General features: G+C 56.4%; 1 protein-coding gene across 2 annotated transcripts; it reads right to left on the reverse strand.

The window, feature by feature from the left end:
• Positions 1 to 1,397: 1,397 nt before the first annotated feature.
• On the reverse strand, positions 1,398 to 19,088 carry B3GNT7 (UDP-GlcNAc:betaGal beta-1,3-N-acetylglucosaminyltransferase 7). 2 transcript variants are annotated; one of them, XM_021280537.2, is made up of 3 exons: positions 18,915 to 19,088; positions 12,340 to 12,499; positions 1,398 to 4,945 (listed from the first exon to the last, which is right to left on the reverse strand). In XM_021280537.2, the coding sequence occupies exon 3, from the start codon at positions 4,888 to 4,890 to the stop codon at positions 3,736 to 3,738; it is 1,155 nt and encodes a 384-aa protein (XP_021136212.2). In that variant the 5' UTR covers positions 4,891 to 4,945; positions 12,340 to 12,499; positions 18,915 to 19,088; the 3' UTR covers positions 1,398 to 3,735. The 2 variants fall into 2 exon arrangements, with proteins under 2 accessions (XP_021136212.2, XP_005513295.2); XM_005513238.3 differs by lacking the exons at positions 12,340 to 12,499; positions 18,915 to 19,088 and adding an exon at positions 9,337 to 11,337.
• Between the last annotated feature and the right edge of the window lie 260 nt (positions 19,089 to 19,348).

Here is a 19,348-nt window from a genome sequence, read left to right on the forward strand (position 1 = left end):
TGCTTCCCAGGGGGTGGACACTGATCTTAGACCTCTGCTCTGGCTGTGTGTGTGACACCAGGAGCTGCCTTTTGCCATGGAATGCAGCTTCTCAAATGCTGCTCCTGGAGGACAAGAAGGTTCCCTGCATGTAAGTGGTTCACTATAAAACCAGCGGGGGAGCGATCGCTTTTGGCCGGAGGGTGCTGCCGCTGCTGGAGCCCCGAGGAGGGGGTTTGTGTGTCGTTTCCCATTCCCCCCAGCGCTCGCCCATCAGCCATCTTAGCTCGCCAGCCCCGCTGGCAAATGGTCGGAGCGCGGCGCCGGCCTTGGCCGCCAGGGGGCAGCAGCCGCCCGCGGGTCTGTGTGGGGGTGTGTGTCCCGGTCACGTGTGTCTGAGGCCGAACAACGGGGTTTTGGGGTGCACCGAACCTTCCCGCCCCCTGTCCTTGCTGTAACGCCTCCCTGTCCTGCAGCTGACCTCAGCCCTGCACCGTGAGGCTCAGCCCCACTTCCACACCAGAACACGGGTCCTGCTCCCACTCTGGATCCCTGGCTGGAGTGTTTGCTCACACGCGCTGGTACCCTGTGAGGAGTCCCACAGCAGCGGGAGAGAGCCCTGTGTCACCTTGGGGAGAGAAAGGGCAAGAGCTGCCACAAGTGCATCCACTCTGCGTTTGCTTTATTTCCCCACCCATGACATCTTGGGTACCACAGAGAAGTTGGACCTGCTGGCAGGTGGCCCAGCCTGCCAAGTCCAGCATGTCCCAGGCCCCTTTGCTGGCCTCTCTGCTCCCCATCGTCATGGCAAGCAGCCAAACTGGGTGCAAGCCCAAACACGGAGGTGAGACCCATGGGCTCATCCAGGGCTTTCCTCCTCCTCACCCCAGCCAGGCTCAAACCTGACGCAGATTGGTCCTTGCAGATGACTTACTCCACTGCGAGGTCACTGTGGACACACGTGTCCCATTGTGCTTTGGCTGGGGCAACAAAAAGTAAGCAAGATCCTGCCGTGGAGAGGGTGGTGGGGACAGCAAGGTGGAGATCTCCTTCAACATGGGGAGAGGGTGCTCCACAAAACAGGTGAGCTTCCAAACCTGCTGAAGTAGCTCTTCCCACAGGTGAGGTGTGGAGCGCGTCACTGCAGGGCGCCAGGATGACCCAAAGTTTACGGGGGTTTGAAGTGCAGCTGGACGAGTATATGGACCAGAGACAAAAAAAAATCCCCTGGCTTGTGTTAAATACCATGTCAGGCTCCGCGAGGAACCGTGCCAAGCCAAGCACAGCAGCCACAGCCCAAACGCCCGCTCCCAGCAGCCGCCTGGCCACTGGAACCCATTACCAGGTTTACTTCCCAACCAGCAGAAACCCGCTAGCAACGACACAAGGTGAGAGTTTGTTTCTTGTTTGTTCTGTTATTCTTTTTTTCTTCTTCTTTCAACCTTTATTTAGAAACTAGAATATTCATCAATCTACAGGGTTTCTCTGTACAGGTCCCACCAGGTGAAGAGCAACATGGAGAGATTTCTGCATGCAGCCCTGGCTCAACGTACGTGTTGCTATAGAGAGCAGGAGCTGTCCCTGCATGTAGGATAAACATACAGCCTACTGTACCTGACATATATTACTGAGGTGTCAATTTGGAAAGTATTTCTGAACGTTGTCCTGTTGGAAGGAGGGAGGGGACAGGAAAGTGAAGGAGCGTGTGTGCCACCTCAGCCCGGTGAGGACTGAAAATGCCCTTGGGGCTCTGCCCGGCACTGGTGGCACTTGCCCCAGGGACACGGTGCCACTGGGTGCATCGGAAAACAAAACTTCACAGTGTTGTCCCGGCCCTGTCACCAGTGGCCGAGCCCAGGGCAGCAACGGGGTCGTTCTCTTCCTCCTCTTCAAATGTGCATCGTCTGAGCAGACAAGGGACGTTTGCCGACAAGCGGTGTAGCTTGGCACAAGGGTGTCTTTTTTTGGCTGGTTTATGCCCTTTTTTTTGTTTGTTTTCTAACCCGGGGAACACACAGACTTGGAGTAAATGAACCAGGCCCATTTCCAAAACACATTAAGAAAAGGAAAGAGGAAAAAAAAAAAAAGGCACTGCACAGGGGGACCTTTGAGGTAGTAAAAACTTTTTCCTTTCAATATCTGGCACCATCGAGGGAGAGAGAGCGAGTGCACGTGTCTGTGTTTCACAGCGGGATCGGGGCTGTGGGTGTGCTGCGGGTCCACCCTTGTGCAGGGACATCTGCAAGTGCAAGCCCTGCGCACGGGGACTTTGGCGTCTGCAGAGCCTGCGGGCTGGCATGTCGGGGACCGTGCACACGGGTGGCTTTGTACATGTCTGTGGCTTTGCTCACACCTGCAGTCAGTGGCTGAAGAGCATCTGTGGCCCCGGCGTGGCCACGTGTCTCTCTGCGTCAGGGGTTTTCCATCACAGCAGCTGGCTCGGGGCTGCACTCAGCAGCTCCAGTGGCCCTTTCGGCCCAAAGATAAAGGGTCATGTCTCATGATACTGCTCCCTGTTGTGCTCCTTGGCATCATCCTGTCAAAACAAGCACTGCAACAATCCTGAGAGCAGCAGACGTGGCGCGTAACAGCAGCCTTGGACCCTGCTCTGCGTGCCAGGGTGGGATCAATGCTCTCCAAGCTGGCCTGGAGCATCACACTCGCTGCAAAACTGGGGTTGAGTCCAACATGGGCATGTGCAGGGTCTCTGGGGGCTGTTGTCCCCTCCAAAACAACCCCACCAGAGTAGTCCTGATGCAAGGGGAGGGTGTCCCTGCACCAAACACCTGTGACGGCGGCACCAGAGCTGGGTCCCAGGTATGATAAACCCCTGGGCTGCTCCAGCTGGGGACAACCAAGTTTCTCTGTTGCTTCCTTGGCCGTGGGCAAGGGCAGCCGGTCCCGTCCTTTCCTGCCAGAAGGAACAAATCCCTGAGGAATTTTGGCTGCTTGCATTCCTCTGAGTGCACGCACAGCGCAGCTGGGGAACCAAGCACAGCCCGGGCTGGTGCTGGAGCCACCATCGTCTGGGACCATCTATAGGGGACAAAGGCCCCAAATCCCCTGACTGCCCAGCTGAAACCCAGCAGTTGTAACAGGGGCTGGTGAGGTCTGGCCACAGGGGAAAGGCCCTTTCCCCAGCCACGCAGTGGGGACACAGAGAGGACTTTGGCAGGGCTGAACCCAGTGCACACAGGTTCAACGTCATTCAAATCTTGCACGGAGGAGAAATTTGAGATGAGATAACAAATAAAATCCCCTTGACTTTTAAGTCCTGGGGCCTCACATACTTCAAAACCACTTGGCTCCCTTGGAGTGGCTTCCCTGGATAGCCAGACCCTGCAAATGTCCAGAAAATGCCTGTGCCACATTCCTCCCTGCCTTCCCCCACCCCGCTGTTCATCACTCTGGTGGAGGCAGTACCTAAAGCAGGGCACAGACCCCTCTGCCCTCTCTCTCTCTCTCTCTGCATTTTGTGCTAGATTTGTTTTTTCTTTTTCTTTCTTTTTTTTTTTTTGTTTTTTTCTCTTTTCATTTTCAACAACCCCCAACCCAGCTGGAGATAAGTGAACCACATTACAGTACAGGAACAAACACTATCACAAACCCTGTCCGTGAGCGCAATGTCTCTGCCCCCCTTGCCCCGGAGGGAGATGCCCCTGAAGGACTTTAGTGCCACCAGCAGAGGCTCATCCCATCCCAGAGCAGGGATCGGTCGTCCAGCCCCTCCAGTCCCAGCTCTCCAGAGAGACTGAGCTAAAGGACATTGAGTTTTCTTGAGCACGTCAAGTTACTATGGACCAAGTCCCACATTTGCAGCAACTCTGGAGGCAGCAGTTTATGAACCACCAACATACCCCGGAAAAAACACGGCTCCTTGTTCATCTTGCTGTTCTTGTTCTTCACAATGCCAAAAGTTTTAAAGCCCTCGTGCCCAACAGGTGATACTTTGAGGACCTCCAAGCACATCCCTAGGAAGACGTCGTCGATGGGGTACAGCTCCAGCGTCTCTGAGGCCTTGTACAGCTTCTTGGCCAGGGGCCCATCCATGATGAAGCCCCCACCTCCTGCATAAGGCGGGTAGTTGTTTTTGCTGTAGAGAGCACTGGGGATGTAGTATTTGTTCTCCTTCTTCCGAATTGGCCTGGCCTTGTAGAGGACGTCCCCCACAAAGAGGTCCTCTCCCTCCTTCTTGTCCTCCAGGAACTCCAGGATGTTGCTGGGACTCACAAACACATCGTCATCACCTTTGAAGATGAAGCGGACGTTGTCACAGTAGATGTTCAGCCACTTCAGGAAATGGACCTCTTTGAGGGTGAGGTTGAAGAAGCTGTCTAGGAAATCCCACTGCAAGATGTCCCCATAGATGTGGTTCTCGTAATCCAGCAGTTTCTGGTAGTTGGCTCTCTCCTCCTCCTTGGAGGCAATGCCCAGCAAGAACAGCACCCTGATCTTCTTGCCATCCACCTCCTTCTCCTGGCCCCAGGTCCTCCGGATGGCCTCGCGGCGGTCGTGCTGCGTGATGATAGACTTGACCACGATGAGCAGGTAGACGTCCCCGCTGCATTTCTCGGGGTGGTTGATCAGCATGGGGAAGTAGCGGCAGTGCCGATAGAGCAGGAACTGCTGGAAGTTGGGCTCCATCCCTTTGAACCAGTCCATCTTGCTGAAATTCTGGTTGGCAGAGCAGTTGGTAGTGGTGACATCCCAGGATTTCACTTGCTTTGCCATCACACTCTCCTCCTCCTTCAGCGGTGCTTTCTCCTTCTTGCTCTTCCAGAAAGTGCTGGTCATGGAGAATGTGTTGTCGTTGTCTCTCTTCTGCATTTTCAGGGGCTCCGGCGGGCTCAGCTCTTTTTGCTGCTGGCCCTGCATGAACTGGCTGGGCGCCATTCCCCGTTGCAGCACCATCACTGTGATCACCAGCAAGAAGGAAAGGCAGCCTGTTTTGTAGATGGTCTTCTTCCTAAAGGGACGACACAGGGGGGTTACAGAGAGGAAACTACAGGTGAGAGGCTTGTCTGCAAAAGCACCTCCTGGAGAGGTCACAGGATGCTCATAATCTGTGTCCCATTACCTTCCGATGGGCAGCACCCTTGTGGGAAGAGCTGTGGGACGTGTCCACGTATGCTCTTCCCACCTGCATCCCACTTGTGGGGCAGCTCTGGGGCCACACTTAACCGCAGGGACAGGCATAAGCCACGTGGCAGGTGACTGCAGTGTCACCTGGTGACCCAGGTTTGCCAGGAAGTGTTCGTGGGAAACAAGAAAACGAGTCGAGCAAGAGAGATGAAGTCAGGATGAGACCCTCAGCAAAGCAGCTGTTTTGAAGGAAAGTCCCAAGGAAAAGCTGTGTTTCAGCCACCTGAAAGTTGCCATTTAGGACAAGAGCAGAAGGGAATCGTCTTTTCCACAGAAGCATTAGCTCCAAAACACAGAACTACCGCCTGTGGCCCTAAACTGGCGTCACAGGTTATACAACAGTGAGAAACAGGAGCTGGGAAGATGGTGGAAAATCAGCATAGAACAGGCATTGCCGTTTCATTTCACAATGGCAGATCGGGACAAAAGAAGTTGTCACTTGCGATGTAAGGATAAGGATGGTGGATGCACCGCTGGGATCTGCACCACTGCAGATCTCAAGTTTGGAAGCAGATTTTCCCAGCCTGCAGCCAATCATACCTGCACGGCCAGGATTTGGGGGAACTGGGGGTGGTAGATCAAAACAAGCCCCTTGTGGGGTCATCCCACCTCCCCGCTGCAGACCCATCACCTGGGAAGCTGCCGGTTCCTGGGACAAACCCTGGAGCTCACTGGGACTTGGGAGGGACCCTCCTGCGGTCCTTGGGACAGCAGGAAGGCTGCACCCAGAGGTTACCGATGCACCAAATACCCCCCAACCTGCTTTTCCATGCAGTTAAAGGTGCATTTCTCCCCCTTCTGCCATGGAGGAGAGGAGCTGCCGGCTCTGCCCGTCCGCACCGTGTTGCCTCCGAGCTCCCCTCCACAGCTGGCACGTCTGCACCAATTTCCTGCTGCCTCAGCTCTGCCTGCTCCAGCTGCCTCGGGCCATGTCCCCATGCAGATGTGCAGCGGGCAGTGGCGTGACAGCTGGGCTCCACATGCCCACCGGTGTCCTAACAGCGTCCCAAGGACAGCACCATGTCCAGCCACTCCTGCGCTGAGGGGACACATGAGGTGCTTGGTGGCCCCCGGAGCCCCTTTCCCTGACAGCAGGTACAGGGGACCTCAGTTTGGGAGCTGAAGGAGGAGGATGTGGTACCAGTCTCACAGCTCTCCTGCACCTGTCCATTCGGTGACAGAAGCATGTCCCAGCCCAGGTGCCACCCACTGGGGACAGCCCCTCAGCTTCCCCCTCCCCATTAGAGCCAGAAAGATCCAAGATCTTCTCTACCTGGCAGATGGCGCCTTCACTTTTGGACAGTTCAGAGAAGGAGCTCGGGGCTGAAATCTGAAGCTTTTAACCCAAGTAATTTCCAGATAGAAGAAAAAACCCAAACCAAAACCTTGAAACTCTCCCGGCCCTGGGGACCAAATTGTGATCAGGACCACCGGGAAGCTGCTGGGGTTTTGGGGCACAGGTTGTACCGACGCACCTGCTCGGTGGGGCCCCCCAAGGGCAGGGGTCAGCGTTGCACTAGGGGACTCTGGCCACCCTGAAATGCAGGAGCCCCAAACGGGAATGGGGGAACGAGGAGCTTTCGGGAGCTTCTGTCTCCAGCTTCACCCTCAAGTACAAAGAATTTTTCAGACCCGCAGTTTACGTGGGAAAACCGTGATCGCTAGTGTGGATTGTAAGAGCAAGCATGGAAATAAGTAATTACGGGTAAATGGATAGATATTCCCCATCTGGTTTTATATGTGGCCACTCATCTGCAACTGATGAGGGAGCAGTTCTGATTAGATCTCACCGTTCACTTAACCCTCTTCAGCCCTGGCCACACAGCTCTGAGGCTGTTCCTAGAAACCCTTGGGTCTGATAGAGCGGCAACTTTAACCCCCGCACAGCGAAGCAATGTGTAAAACCTGTCATCACTACCTGGCACTGAGCAGAAATAAACCCAGTCACCCTTGTATAGTAACCCCAGTTGCCCTAATCCCATCCTGAGAGCCCAGCCTTGCTCCCACCCCATCCTTGCACTCCTTACCACCCCAAGGACAACGTGATAACATACCCAGCTTGAAGGATGGCCAGAGGTTACCCAAAACCGCAGGCAGGGAATTACTGATATAAGTTTAAGAATTTGCATGGGTAGGGCTGTTGCTAACTGGCACAGACATGTTCCACCCTGGGGAGGCTCTGCCATAGGCAGGAGCCCCATAGAGCCGCTCATCCCCATTACCTTCCTTGGGTCTCTGCCTTTTACTTCAGCTCAGGCAGATGACACTGTCCTGGGGGTGAGGGGAGAGCTCCATCTTCTACTAAGAGGTGGCGGGGTGGGCAGCCTGGGTACAGCTAGGTATATCAGTGAGGTATTGCACAACAGCACAGAAACTTATTTCTCCTTCCTTCAGCAGACACCATTTCCCAGCTCTCACCAGTACAGTTTTTGCTTTTTCACAAAAACCTATTTGCGATTTTTCCTATGGGTCTGACTCTGCAGACCACGGGGGCACCACCAGGTTCTGCCCTGAAGAAACCCTGTTCCTCCATTGGCAGAAAAGCGATGGGGACTGGGGGGACCCTGAGCCACAACCGCAGGCAATTCTCACACCAAACCAAGGATTTGGGGCGGCGAAAGAGTGATAGTCATGTGCGCACCTTTTCTGATCTTGAGTCTTTCTGCTCTGTGGTCTCCTCAGATGGAAAGTACTTTGGAGAAAAAAGGTTGTGGTCTCTGGAGAGCCCAAGAACCACAGCTTTGCAGGAGACAAGGGAGGTGCTTTGGGTTCACCGCCTTCACAGAGAAATCACCCTGCTGAGCCCCAGCACCCTGCTCTGGGCACAACTCCCAGCCTGGCACCAGCAGTGTCCCCAACAACCTGGAGCCCCCGGCGCTGCAGTGCCTGGGGACAGCAACAACCCGTGCCCGTCCCAGCGGAGCTCCCACCGGGGCCAACCAGGACCAGCAACCAGGACACACCAGCCGTGTCGGTGCCATTGAGAGAGCTTCGAGAAGGTCCCAGCCTGCTCCTCCTCCTCCCTTTTCTCCACCAGGAAAAGCTGAAAAGCTGCCCTGTGAGACGGCCAGGCCACCGCTGTGCCCCGGGTGGTTAAATATAATCCCCCAAATTAGAGGTGGGCAGCTTCTCTTTCAGGTGGTGATGCTGTGGGGCAGGCGAGGCCACAGGAGACTGGGACTTTTCGTCCCCAGAGAGGCACACAGCCACTTTTGATCCGCAATGAAAACCTCTTTTATCGGCCAGGGCTATCTATTTATTTGGATTTTTCTGGCTCCTCAATTAGATGCAGTCACTGAGCCGGGGAGGCACTGCCATATAGAATATAGAGCCCTTTCTGTCGGCAGTGCCAAGGGTTTGGGAGAGGGGGACCTCATCTAGGAGAAGATGCTCCTAGCACCTAAATGTCTCCAAATTGGAAAGCACCCAAATGTCTCCAAAATCAGCCCATCCCGGCTGGGTGCAAGCAGAGCCCCAGCTCACGACAGTTGTCCCCAATCCTGAGCTGTCTGGGGACACATCCCCTTCTTACAGATGTCTGGTTTAAACACAACCCAGTAAAAACACAGGGTTTGGGAAAAAGCAAAAGGTGGATGTTTCCCCTCGTGGGCATCTGGCCCCAGGCTGGCTCTGCCGTGGGACAGAGACCCCACGGGTATATCTGGCTGCTCCCCATGGCCACGCTCTCCCCGGCCCTGCCACCCGAACCAGCCCTTTGCGGGGACAGGCAGCCCCGGGGAGGGCAGCGGGACCGACCGCCAGCCCTGCCCGGTGTCCCCGGGGCCGGATGAGCTTTGCGCTGGGAGCGCACACCCCAAAAACCCGGGATTCTCGGGGTTCCCCGGCCCGGGGGTGACGGGCGAAGACCCCCCCCGGGAGCTCTCTGCAGAGCTGCGCCTGGGGCGAGCGGCGCTCCCGGGACGGGGACAGACGGACAGGGGAACGACGCCGTCCTTTGTCCCTTTCCCATCCGCAACCTCCCCAGCCAAGCAGCCCCTTCCCAGCCAGCCGCTCCCGGGGCACCCCTCGGGAGACACTCGATGGGATGGAGACCCTTCGGAAGGGACCCGGTGAGGAGGGGAACGGGGGACCCCTCTGCAGGAACCCGTTGCAAAACGGGTCCGGGCAGGACGCGGGAGCCTAGGGCAGGGGACAGAGGGTATCGGACGGGACAAGAGTGGGGCCGGGGGTCCCGTCTCCCCGCCAGTCACTCACCACTGGAACATGCTGGGAGTGGGACGGGGCGGTCGCTCCGCTGCTGGCCGGGCTGCCCGCGGTCCGGCGCTTCTCTCTGCCCTCTTCCTCCTCCTCTTCTGTTTTTTTTCTCTTTTCCTACTTTTCCCTTTTCCCTCCCCTCGCTCTCCGAGGTGGAGCCAAAAGGGATGGCAGAGCAGGTAGGTTAACTCTTGCCCTGCCCCTCTGCCCCCCGCCCCCAGCCGCACCAGCAGGCAGAGAGCTCCTCAGTGCTGGCAGGGGAAGGGGACGCGGGGGTTTAAGGGTGACACCCCACACTTTTCCCTGGGGACCCTCCCCTTGGCGCGCTGCTGATGGGACACTCACCCATCAGCAGACTGGGGGGGCCACCCCAGCACGCTGCAGGGTCTTCAGCACCCCAGGCACGGCGCCCACTCTGGGGTGTGTTAGCCCTGCCCCATAGCTGTTAACTGCAAAGTTATGGGAAGAAGATTCCAGTGCTCACCAGGAGAGGTGATTCTGGCAGCTGGGATTTGATTTCTGAGGAAGGAATGTGGGTCTGTTCTTCTTACTTTGGGATGAACCCCAAAAGGGAGCTGGGGCCCATCCCCAGTTTCTCACAGGGATGCTGAGATCCCAGCTTTGTCTCTGTGTTCAATGTGGTTTGGGATCCTGGAGCACCTGTCCTGGGAGGCACACCTTGCTTGGGACCCACATTTCTCCCAGGACCCATATTCCCCACTCAGGCCCCATGCCTTGTCAGGGACCAACACTGCCTCACTCCCACCTCACCAGGTAACCATGCTCTGTCCAGGACCCACACGTCTCCTGGGACCCACACGTCATCTGGGGTTGCAGGGAGCCAAAGGTAAGGGTGACCGCAGCAGGAAGGTGCCTGCTCAGCATGTCAGGACCTGTCTCATAGGTCAAATTTCTACCAGCACCACAGGCAGGTGAGGTGTCCTTCCGAACTCTTCCTTCAGCCCTGATTTAGATCAGTTTTTCTGCAGCATCCTTGCTACAGCCGTATCAGCATGGGACATCTCATTGCCCATTGAGAAGCAGATTTAAGACCTTCCATTCCTCTTAAACATAGCATTTCATTTGAGGGTCTTTTTCAGCTGTGAAAATCAGCTCCCATCATTTCAGATGTCTCCCTTTTTGTTGTCCAGCCACCACTACCAGCTGCTTGTATCAACCACGAAGCCAGGCTGGGAAGCCTGCAGGAAATCCTTTGGGATATTTACTTTTCTGCCCAGCAGAGATATCACAGACCTTTTCCCCACCAACCCCTCTGCATTTTGCACGAGTGCCAAGGGTCAGGCTCTCCCACAGTCCCCGGACACACTGCACTTGTCATGGGAAAGGCTCTTCTGTTCTGACGCTGGACACATGGTGGGACCCATGAAACCTCTGCTCCTCAAACAGCATTTGGCCCTACTGCAAGAAGCCCCCAAGTTGAGCTCAGTTTGAGGAGGAAAATTGCATTGTTTTCCCCAGACTCGCTTCTCCTTATCTCGGCTTATCGCTTTCCCACCACAGCAGCTCAGCAGATGCCCTGCAGCTCCACATTCTGGGGGCTGTGAAAGCTCCCCGAGAAACATTGACCAAACAGGCTGTGCCAGCTCTGCAGCACGACCTTATCACCACCAAAGGTCCCTGCACACCTCCTCTGATTTCTTTTTAGTTTGTTCCCACTGCGTGCAGAAAAGTTTGTATCTGCTGAACTCCTGACCTGAGAAAGTCATGGCTGTGAGGTGCACAGAGAAAGTGTCAGGGTACTTTAAAGATCCACACTGAGCAGCAGCTCAACCGGAGTCAGATAAAAGAAGGATTCACCTCATCCCTGTAGCACAGGGGTGGTGGGTGCACACCAGTACACGACCAGGAATTCACGCCACTCTGCACAGCGGGGTGAGGAGGACACACCTCACAAACAAGCACAAAGGGTTGCAAACAGCAAAGCCCTGAAAGCTCAGCCACCATCCCCTCCTTGCAACGCACCCTGGGACAAGAACAGCAGCATTCCTGCCACGGGGTGCCGGAGCAAAACCCCAAACACAGCCCTGGAGCGGCTGCTGCAGCCGCAGAGAATGCCCAGCTGCTCTGGGTGTGCGATGCTGCTGGAGCGCTCTGGATGCCCCAGCACCTCCAGCTGGCAAGCCCAGAGCCGGCGTGGTGCAGCGTGCCCGAGGCTGTGCTGCTCCGGCACCGAGCGGCTCTGCCCGGGGCGCCGAGGGCTCCTGGCGGCAGGGAGCTCCGCCAGCCCCGCCGGCGGGCGCTTCCGTGCAGGGCAGTGGCAGAGCCACCAGCACGGGGACTTCCCGGATGCTCCTGTGCTGCTGCGCGGGGTTTTGGTTCAAATAACCCGCTCTGCGCAGGCAGACCCCGCTCCCACCTCCCCCGCGTCCTGCCTGGGAGCGTTGCAGGCCGGGGGGGGTTTGGCCGTGCAAAGCGTCACTGCTGATGTTCATTAAATAATCAGTGTCGGGTCTGGGGCTACAGAGACCATCGCTGTCCTAGGCACCACTGGCTCCTGTTTCAAGGCTGAATCTTCAGACAAAGCAGTGTTATTTACATTTGTTACATCATCACACAGAAAAGTTTAGAACAAACCCAAGTTTTCACGCCCTCCGTTTTCACCCTGGGAAAGCACAAAGGCAGCAGAAGGCTAACACCAAACTGAAAGCATTTTTCTTTCAAAAAGTCTTCCTCCACACACCATCTCCTTACTTTTTTCCATTTCCCAGCCAGAACAGGTTTTACCTCGGAAGCCACAACCCTCTTCTGAGGGTGAAACCTGGAAGGGCGAAACCTGAAAATGCAAAACCTGAATTTTTTTGTTTGCCCGAGAGCGGAGCCAAGGGCAGCATCACTGCACCACCAGCACAGCCCCGCCGCTCTGCTGCCCCTGCCTTCAGCGATCGGCTGGACCCCTCACCCTGCCCCTCCCCCGGTGCTGCACCCAGTATCCTTATTTCTTAGGTCTAAGCCATTAGACTGAAATTTGGAGGCAATGGGTACCTTTTCGGTAACAGCGCAGAGCTGTGGGTGTCTGGAGAAGGGCTCTTGGGTGGCAGGGGCTGCTCGACATGGGAAAGCCCAGCTCCTTCATCTTGCACGACACCAATGACATTTCAAGGCATGCTGAGCCACCACAGTCCCGTGAGAGCTGGCAGGGGACCTGCAAGAAATAACAGTTGGACATATTACGCATTGTGCAAGGAGGCAGAAGGGAAAGTAACGCATGAACTTTTCCAGATGACACCCCAATCATGGCCAGGGTGACAATGGCTTCCTTAGGGACAGTGGGTACCAGTGCCACAGGCTCATCTGCCCCCAGGCATCCTTCCCGGTGTCACCTCTGCAGATCCTGACAAACAACTGTTGGGGACACAAGGCTTTGGAGTCGGCATCTAACGGGGCTGCAGGGCATCGCCTGGGGCACAGGGAAAGGGCAAGAACTGGGTGATGCCAAAGTGGTTGGTTTAGATGTTCTCAAAGCAAACCACAACGTTTTGGTTTTTTTTTGTTTCAAGAAGCCTCTTTTCATTTCAAAGCAGACCTGAATTTAAATGTTTTATAAAAAAAAATGTAAGTACAAAGAAAGAAGTGAGCTTTTTTAATGAAGTTGATGTGATCCCAGAAGACTGGCTTGTGGCAGGTTGACCCAGCCAATGTTTTCCCACCAATGGTTTGGGTTTCGTTTCACTGGGAAAAGCTGCCTGCGTTTCTTTGCTACAAGTTTTTTTTTTCTGCTCTGTGCTTTCTTCTGATTTCTCTCTGTTCTTGCAAATTATACACACACAGAAAAAAGTCTCATTCTTTCTCCTGGCAATTCTCACAGCTCCTGACCGCCCATGTCAGCGCTGCTGTCCCCAGGCTGGGTTTCCCACATAAAACAAGGTCCTGTCGCCCTGTGAGCTGTGGGGACACCCAAACCAGCCCTCTCCTCCCCAGACCTCTGAGCACCTGGAGCAGGACCAAGTACTCAGCCTGACCCGACACCAGCAGCACGGGGTGGTCACATTTATAGCTTTTTCTTCATTAAACCACTCACCAGCAACATACCCCGGAGCTGGGAGGGAGACCGAGGCTGCGGCATCCCGCTGAAGTCTCTATTTGTTTAGCTGGGCCAGACCCACACCATGTCAGGACTTTGCACGCACTTGCAGGCAAACATCCTGGATGCGATAGGATGGGGAACGTCCATTTCTCATTGTGCATTCATTTTCCAAGCACCTTGGGCTGTTCCAACAGGTAGAGTAAGCCCCGGACAGCTGCCCATCACCGCTGCTCCCACGTGGGACATCGGGGGCTACACCCAGGGCCTCTGCCCCAGCCCTTGCCCACAGAAAGCCTCCTGGGGCGGTTAAGATTAATTATTACACTGGTTGGTTGGTGAGCTTGGAAGCTGGGGCAGACGTCATGTACCATCCGGGTCTGACGTGAGATGCCAGGAAGGACAGCCACCTGCCTAGAAAGTTCCCTCCACTCACCCATTGTTAACAGGGCCATAAACCAGACCCGCAGCACAGGGTGGGTTATTTTATACATTAACTCCAGGGCACTGTAGAGATTTCTGTCCCAGCAACTCACCAAAGTGGGGCCGCAGGTGGAAGGCGGGAAGAGGTTTCTGCCTTCCCAAAGCCGGACTCTCCCTCCCGCTCCATCAGCCTCCACAGCTCACACCGAAACACCGGAGGCTGCTGAAATGACCTGAGCCATAGCCGAAAGCAATGCCTGCTGCCCTACTCAGAGTCATATCCCCTCGGATTTGCATGATTTCTTCCAGAAATGGGGGAGGAGGGGAAGTTGCTTTGCAGGGTGATGGCTGGGCCAGACCCCTTGCTCAGGGGTCCCCAAGCTGCCTCAGGGCCACCCCACAAGGCCGCGGTGCTCAGTGAGGGGACACGGACCCCACAGTTGCGTTATTTTGGATATTTGCACCCCGGGAATGCCTGGGTCTCCTGGGGAGCCCGGTGTGGCTGTGCTGTTGCTTTAAATCAGCAGCTGGATCCAGCTGTGACTGCGAGTAACCCTCCCCACAGCCTTGCCCAGGGCTTTTATACTTTTTCCAGTGGTTCCAGAGGCGCTTGGCAGCAGCGCCTGGGGGAAACCGGACTGACGCTGGCGAGCAGGGAAGGGAGGGGAAAGGGAAAACATTTCCCTTCCAAAAGGAGCAGGGGAGCCTGATGCTGCAGCTCCAGCAGCGGGCATGGGGGGTGCAGATGGCTTGTGGGGCTGTCTCTGTGGCGTGATAGAAACAGCCTTGTGCTGGACACAGTGAGCCAGAGGCCCTGGCTTGTCCGTCCTAGCCCAGCGTGCCTCTGCGAGAAGTGCTTAGCTCAGTGTGCCTCAGTTTCCCTTTGTCTCTACTCAGTTCAGTCTCACGCAGAAAGCCCCAAGGTCTAGGTTTTTCCTATGAATCCATTGCAGGATGGCATCCAGGCACCATGACGATGGAAGATGGAGAAAGCCTAGAGGGATGGAAACGTGGAGTTAAGAAGAGAGACATGTCATGCTGCCCAGATTGAGAAAGGAGGGAGGAGGATATTGGAGCGCTTGGGTCTGGGAGGGAAAGGAAAAGACCCGTCCTGCTGCCGGAGGGGACCACTCACATCCTGGACACTCCAAAAGAGCAAATGTAGATGAGAGAGAACCAAGAGGGAGAAGTCCCTAGGTTGGAGGGTTGGAAAAGCAATGTCACACCAGCAGCCAGTGCTGGAGCCCGCAGCCCCACAGAGCTGCTCCTGCCCACCACGGGGACCACAGACCTGTCCTGTTCAGCCCCAGCTGTGCCGCAGAGCCAACCACGGGCACAGGCTGAACACAGTCACTGTCAGGCGCCAGCTCCAGCCGGGGAAGGACGGGGCTCGGGGCACGGGCGCACTGTGCTGCGCTGGCAGCCCCGGGAAGCCCTGCTGCCTGCGGGGCTGGCACAGACCCAGAAGCCACGAGCTGCTGCGAGGCGACGTGTTTTCCGTTGGACAGGAGAGCACCCCTGACGTCTCTCATGAGTCAGATGGAAAGGGCGGTTCAAGGAGTCACCTGAGCCCGGCTGCTGCCTCCAGCCCCTCTCCAGCCCGAGTGGAAAAACATACAGCCCTGGCACAGCACACGCCTGCTGGGACCCTGAGCTCCGGCCGGGCCCCCTCCCGGGCCAGCCAACGCGGAAACACTCACGTTAGCCTTTTTTGGCCAAATCAATTTAGGAAAGAGGCAGAGGCGACTCAGACATCCCTGGCCCTGCTGCTCTGCTCACCGTTAATCATCGCTCCGCTGCTGCTCATCGCTTGTGTCAAAGCCTGGTCCCTGCTACAGCCACTGGTGGGTCCACCTCCAGCAAGAGATGGAGAGAGGGAGGAGGGCACACGGCCACGAATTTTCTCCCCCTTGGCTGGGGCTACTGGATTAATGCCACAGCAAAGCACTTTGCTTCTGTGTGTGCAAGGGAGGGCAGCACCCAGCACAGGGTACGGCCCTTGCATGGGCATCTCTCCCCAGCCCATGGGTGGGAGAGGCAGCAACAGCAATTTGCTAGCCTGGGAGCATTTTAGCCATGCAAGAGCCCTTGGGAGAGCAGAAGAGAGCCGGCACACCCAGCTGCATTCCTGAGGTTTGGTTTCCATGGTGGGATGTTCACCCGACGGTGAAGTCATGCTGTGGGCTGCCATGGCCAGTGAGTTAATGCACAGATCCAGCTCCTGCCCTGATTCACAGCAGGTTGTGGCTACAGCCATCCGTCGGGCTGATGGCTCTGCTGTGGCTCTGGCGTTTCTGGTGTCTCGGTGTGGGGAGGCTCCAGACACTGGGTTGATTCCTGCCTCACGTGGGAAACCAGATCCTGCCACAGGGTGGAGGGCCAAAATGATGGCTCTCGTGGGTCCTTCCAGCCCATTTATATCATCATCTCGCACTGCCCATAATGTTTTACTTCTCCTGCATCCTACTGCTCCCACTGGTGACAACAGAACAAAGAAGCGACACCCTTAGAGGTCACTTCCGTGGGCCCAAAGCCTTAAAGGTCTGCCCAGCGTTAGGGAGAGGTGGCAAAGGATGGAGAGCTGGACAGCGTGGGAAGAGCAGGATGGCAGGGACACTCCCTGGCGGCAGCAGCTGGCAGGGCCAGCACCGGGCACACAGCTGTGGAGGTCAGCTATGAGGCCCCATGGATCAATGGACCAGAGATGTGGTGGAGAAACTGGCCCTGGGACAGCAGCCCTCCTCATTTGCTTGGCTGTGGAGAACCTGTGCTTCTGGGCTGCGCTTATCTGTGCTAGAGGGAAGTGTCCCCAGTGTGAGTTTTCAGCAAAGATCAACCCCTTTGCAGTTCAGTCAGCTAAAACCCCACTAAAAAGCACATCTGCTTAGGACGCATTTCCTGATCGACCACCTCTGGAGCACTTTTTGCACTAGTCCCAGCCTCCTGCTGTCCTCAGTGGCTGTGGGCTTGAGGACGGGGCAAGCTGACCCTTAAGGGACATCTACTCTTCTCTTCCACACATGCTGGTGTCTTACCTGAGCACGAAATTCCTCTGGAAGACAGTAGGACTCAGGTAACCCCCAGACACCTCATGGGCGACCTCTCTGGGTGCTGGCACCCCCATGCATAAGGCTGTGAGCTTTTGAGATGGACCCAGACCTTCCCACACAGGTTTGCGTTCAACATAAACCAGAAAACCCTCCCTGCTTCTCATCTCACATGCAGCCAGACCCTGACATGCTAGCTGGGATGTCACCAGGAAGCCACACGCGCTGCAGGGGCTGGCACTGAGCCACCAGCAATGTCCTCTGCTCCAGGAGTGGAAAAGCTACCTCCTGGGTCTGCCACTGCAGGTGACATCCCTGGAGACCCGGAGCTGATGCTGAGGATGCGTAAGGGGCTGGCACAGCCCGGCAGCCGCCTGGGTGTGTATCAGCCAGAGCGGGAAACGCGCAGCCAGACCAAGCCCGAGCTACGGGCACAGAAAACCAGCGGCTCCAGGGCTGTTTGGCACCAGCCGGGGTGGAGCAGCAGCCCTGCAAACTGGCACACGGGGCACTGAAGGGTGACACAAGGCAGGTCCCTGCCTTCAGGACCCCACGAAGCTTTCCCGAGCTCTCCCAGACTTCATTTCAGTCTGACACCCAGAGCCGTGTGAAGGTTAAGTGACATAGGAACAGGCTGTCCAAGGAAGTGGTGGAGTCACCATCCCTGGCGGGTTTTAAAAGGCATTTAGACGAGGTTCTTAGGGACATGGTTTAATGCTAGAGTTAGGTTATGGTTGGTCTTGATGATCCTGAGGGTCTCTTTCGGCCCAACGATTCCCTGATAGCTGTGGGGCAGACGGACCCATCGCTCCCCCCTCCCATCCCTGACCCCACACACACCCCCAGGTGCGATGTGATGGTCCCTCTAACCCCTCTGCCCCGGAACCCCCGCCTCCCGTCCTCCCTCTTTCCTCAGACCCTTCTGCCTCCACTCCACGCTAATAATATTAATTTAACTGCCTTTTCCTGGGGCGCTGGCCCCTGCTGCAGCAGCTCTGCCGCTCTCCTCCCAGCTGCCATACAGCCCGGTGACTCACGCTCGGCACACACTGAGCCCTTTCAGCAGCCCTCGGCCCCGAACACTGCCCCAGTCTTCCCAGCGCCGGCGTGCCGAGCCCCCCCAGCACCCGCTGCCGGCGCAGGCTCCGGGCCAAGGGGGACATCCGCGCCCTCGCTCAGAAAGCGGCTTTCACGGCGCCGGAGCCGAAGCCCTGCCCAGCGCTCGGGGCCGGGATGGGGCGCGAGCAAGCGGTCAGCGGCTGGGATGGACTCGCAGCCCCGATCCCTTTGAGCAACGGCCAGCAGTGTAAAAGAAATAATAAATAGATATATTTGAGAAGAAAAAACAAAAAGGATCACAAGCTCCTAACGGGACTGTTCTTGGCTCCAACAGATGAAACCTGCCAGGAGCCTTTTCCTGCCTTCACCAAACTACCGAACTTTCCCCAACCAACAGCCGGGCTCTGTCTGCTCTGCGGGGACGGCGGCACAGAAGGGGCTCCTCTGTTCCCCGGCTGGCAGCAGGGTGGTCACCGCTGTACAAACCACCCCTTTGCCTTGAAACACTGCAAAATCCACCATGGAAGGAGCTGCTGGAAAAGCCATTTGCAGGAGTTCTCAGGGCTGCACAGAGAGCGGGCTGGAGGCACGATGCCTGTGAGCAACACTGTCCCCTGCACCACACCGGATCCTACTTGTGCAAAGGGACTTGTCACCCTCCCTGGGCACTTGTGTCTCGTGGCCTGGGGTAAAGTGTTGGAGCCTGGGAAAGTCCATGTGTGGTGTTGCAGGGGAGGGTGGGGCTCAGATGTACCCCCAAAAGAGCCTTACCCACCTACCACAGCCCAACACCAGGGCTTTTCGGCTGTCACAGCCTCTCCAGTAAGGCGCACACACCCCAAGGGACACAAAGACAAAGGTGAACTCTTGTGACCACACAGCGGGGACACACACAAACCCAGTGGGAACCTCTGTGCACAGGGCTGCAAAAGTATCTCCTGCCTTGCCTTCCTCCTGCCCACACCACCTTTTTTGCCCACGATTTTCTGTTCGGTTTGCCGAGATACCTGAAAAAGGTCACAAGCTCCCCTGTGGCAGAGGCAGAAATGCGAGTGTGTCTGTCTGGGCAGGGGTTCATCGTTATGGCAGCTCTCAGTGCAGACCAGACCCACACACCCTGGGCAGCATCGCAGGTCACCGATGTCACAGCAGCAGCGGTTCACATCTGTGGAGTACATGGACCAGCATCAAGCTCAGCTCTGGGCTGAAGAACAGGGCTAAGAACAAAGGGGGAAAACATACAACCCTGACTGTGAAAACCCACTAGAGGCAGGTTGCCAGGCTTGAGAGGAACCTCCAGCCAGGGTTTGTCACCGACTCTCTGAGGAGGCTCCGCTGTCGCCCAGGCATCGCTCCTTGGAGGGGACAACAGAAGGATGCTGCCCAAGGACTCAGGCTTGTTTGTTCTCTACCAGAAGTCAGGACAGAGAGAAGAAATCTC

Source organism: Columba livia, chromosome 9, assembly GCF_036013475.1.
Source record: "Columba livia isolate bColLiv1 breed racing homer chromosome 9, bColLiv1.pat.W.v2, whole genome shotgun sequence".
Lineage (NCBI taxonomy): Eukaryota > Metazoa > Chordata > Aves > Columbiformes > Columbidae > Columba > Columba livia.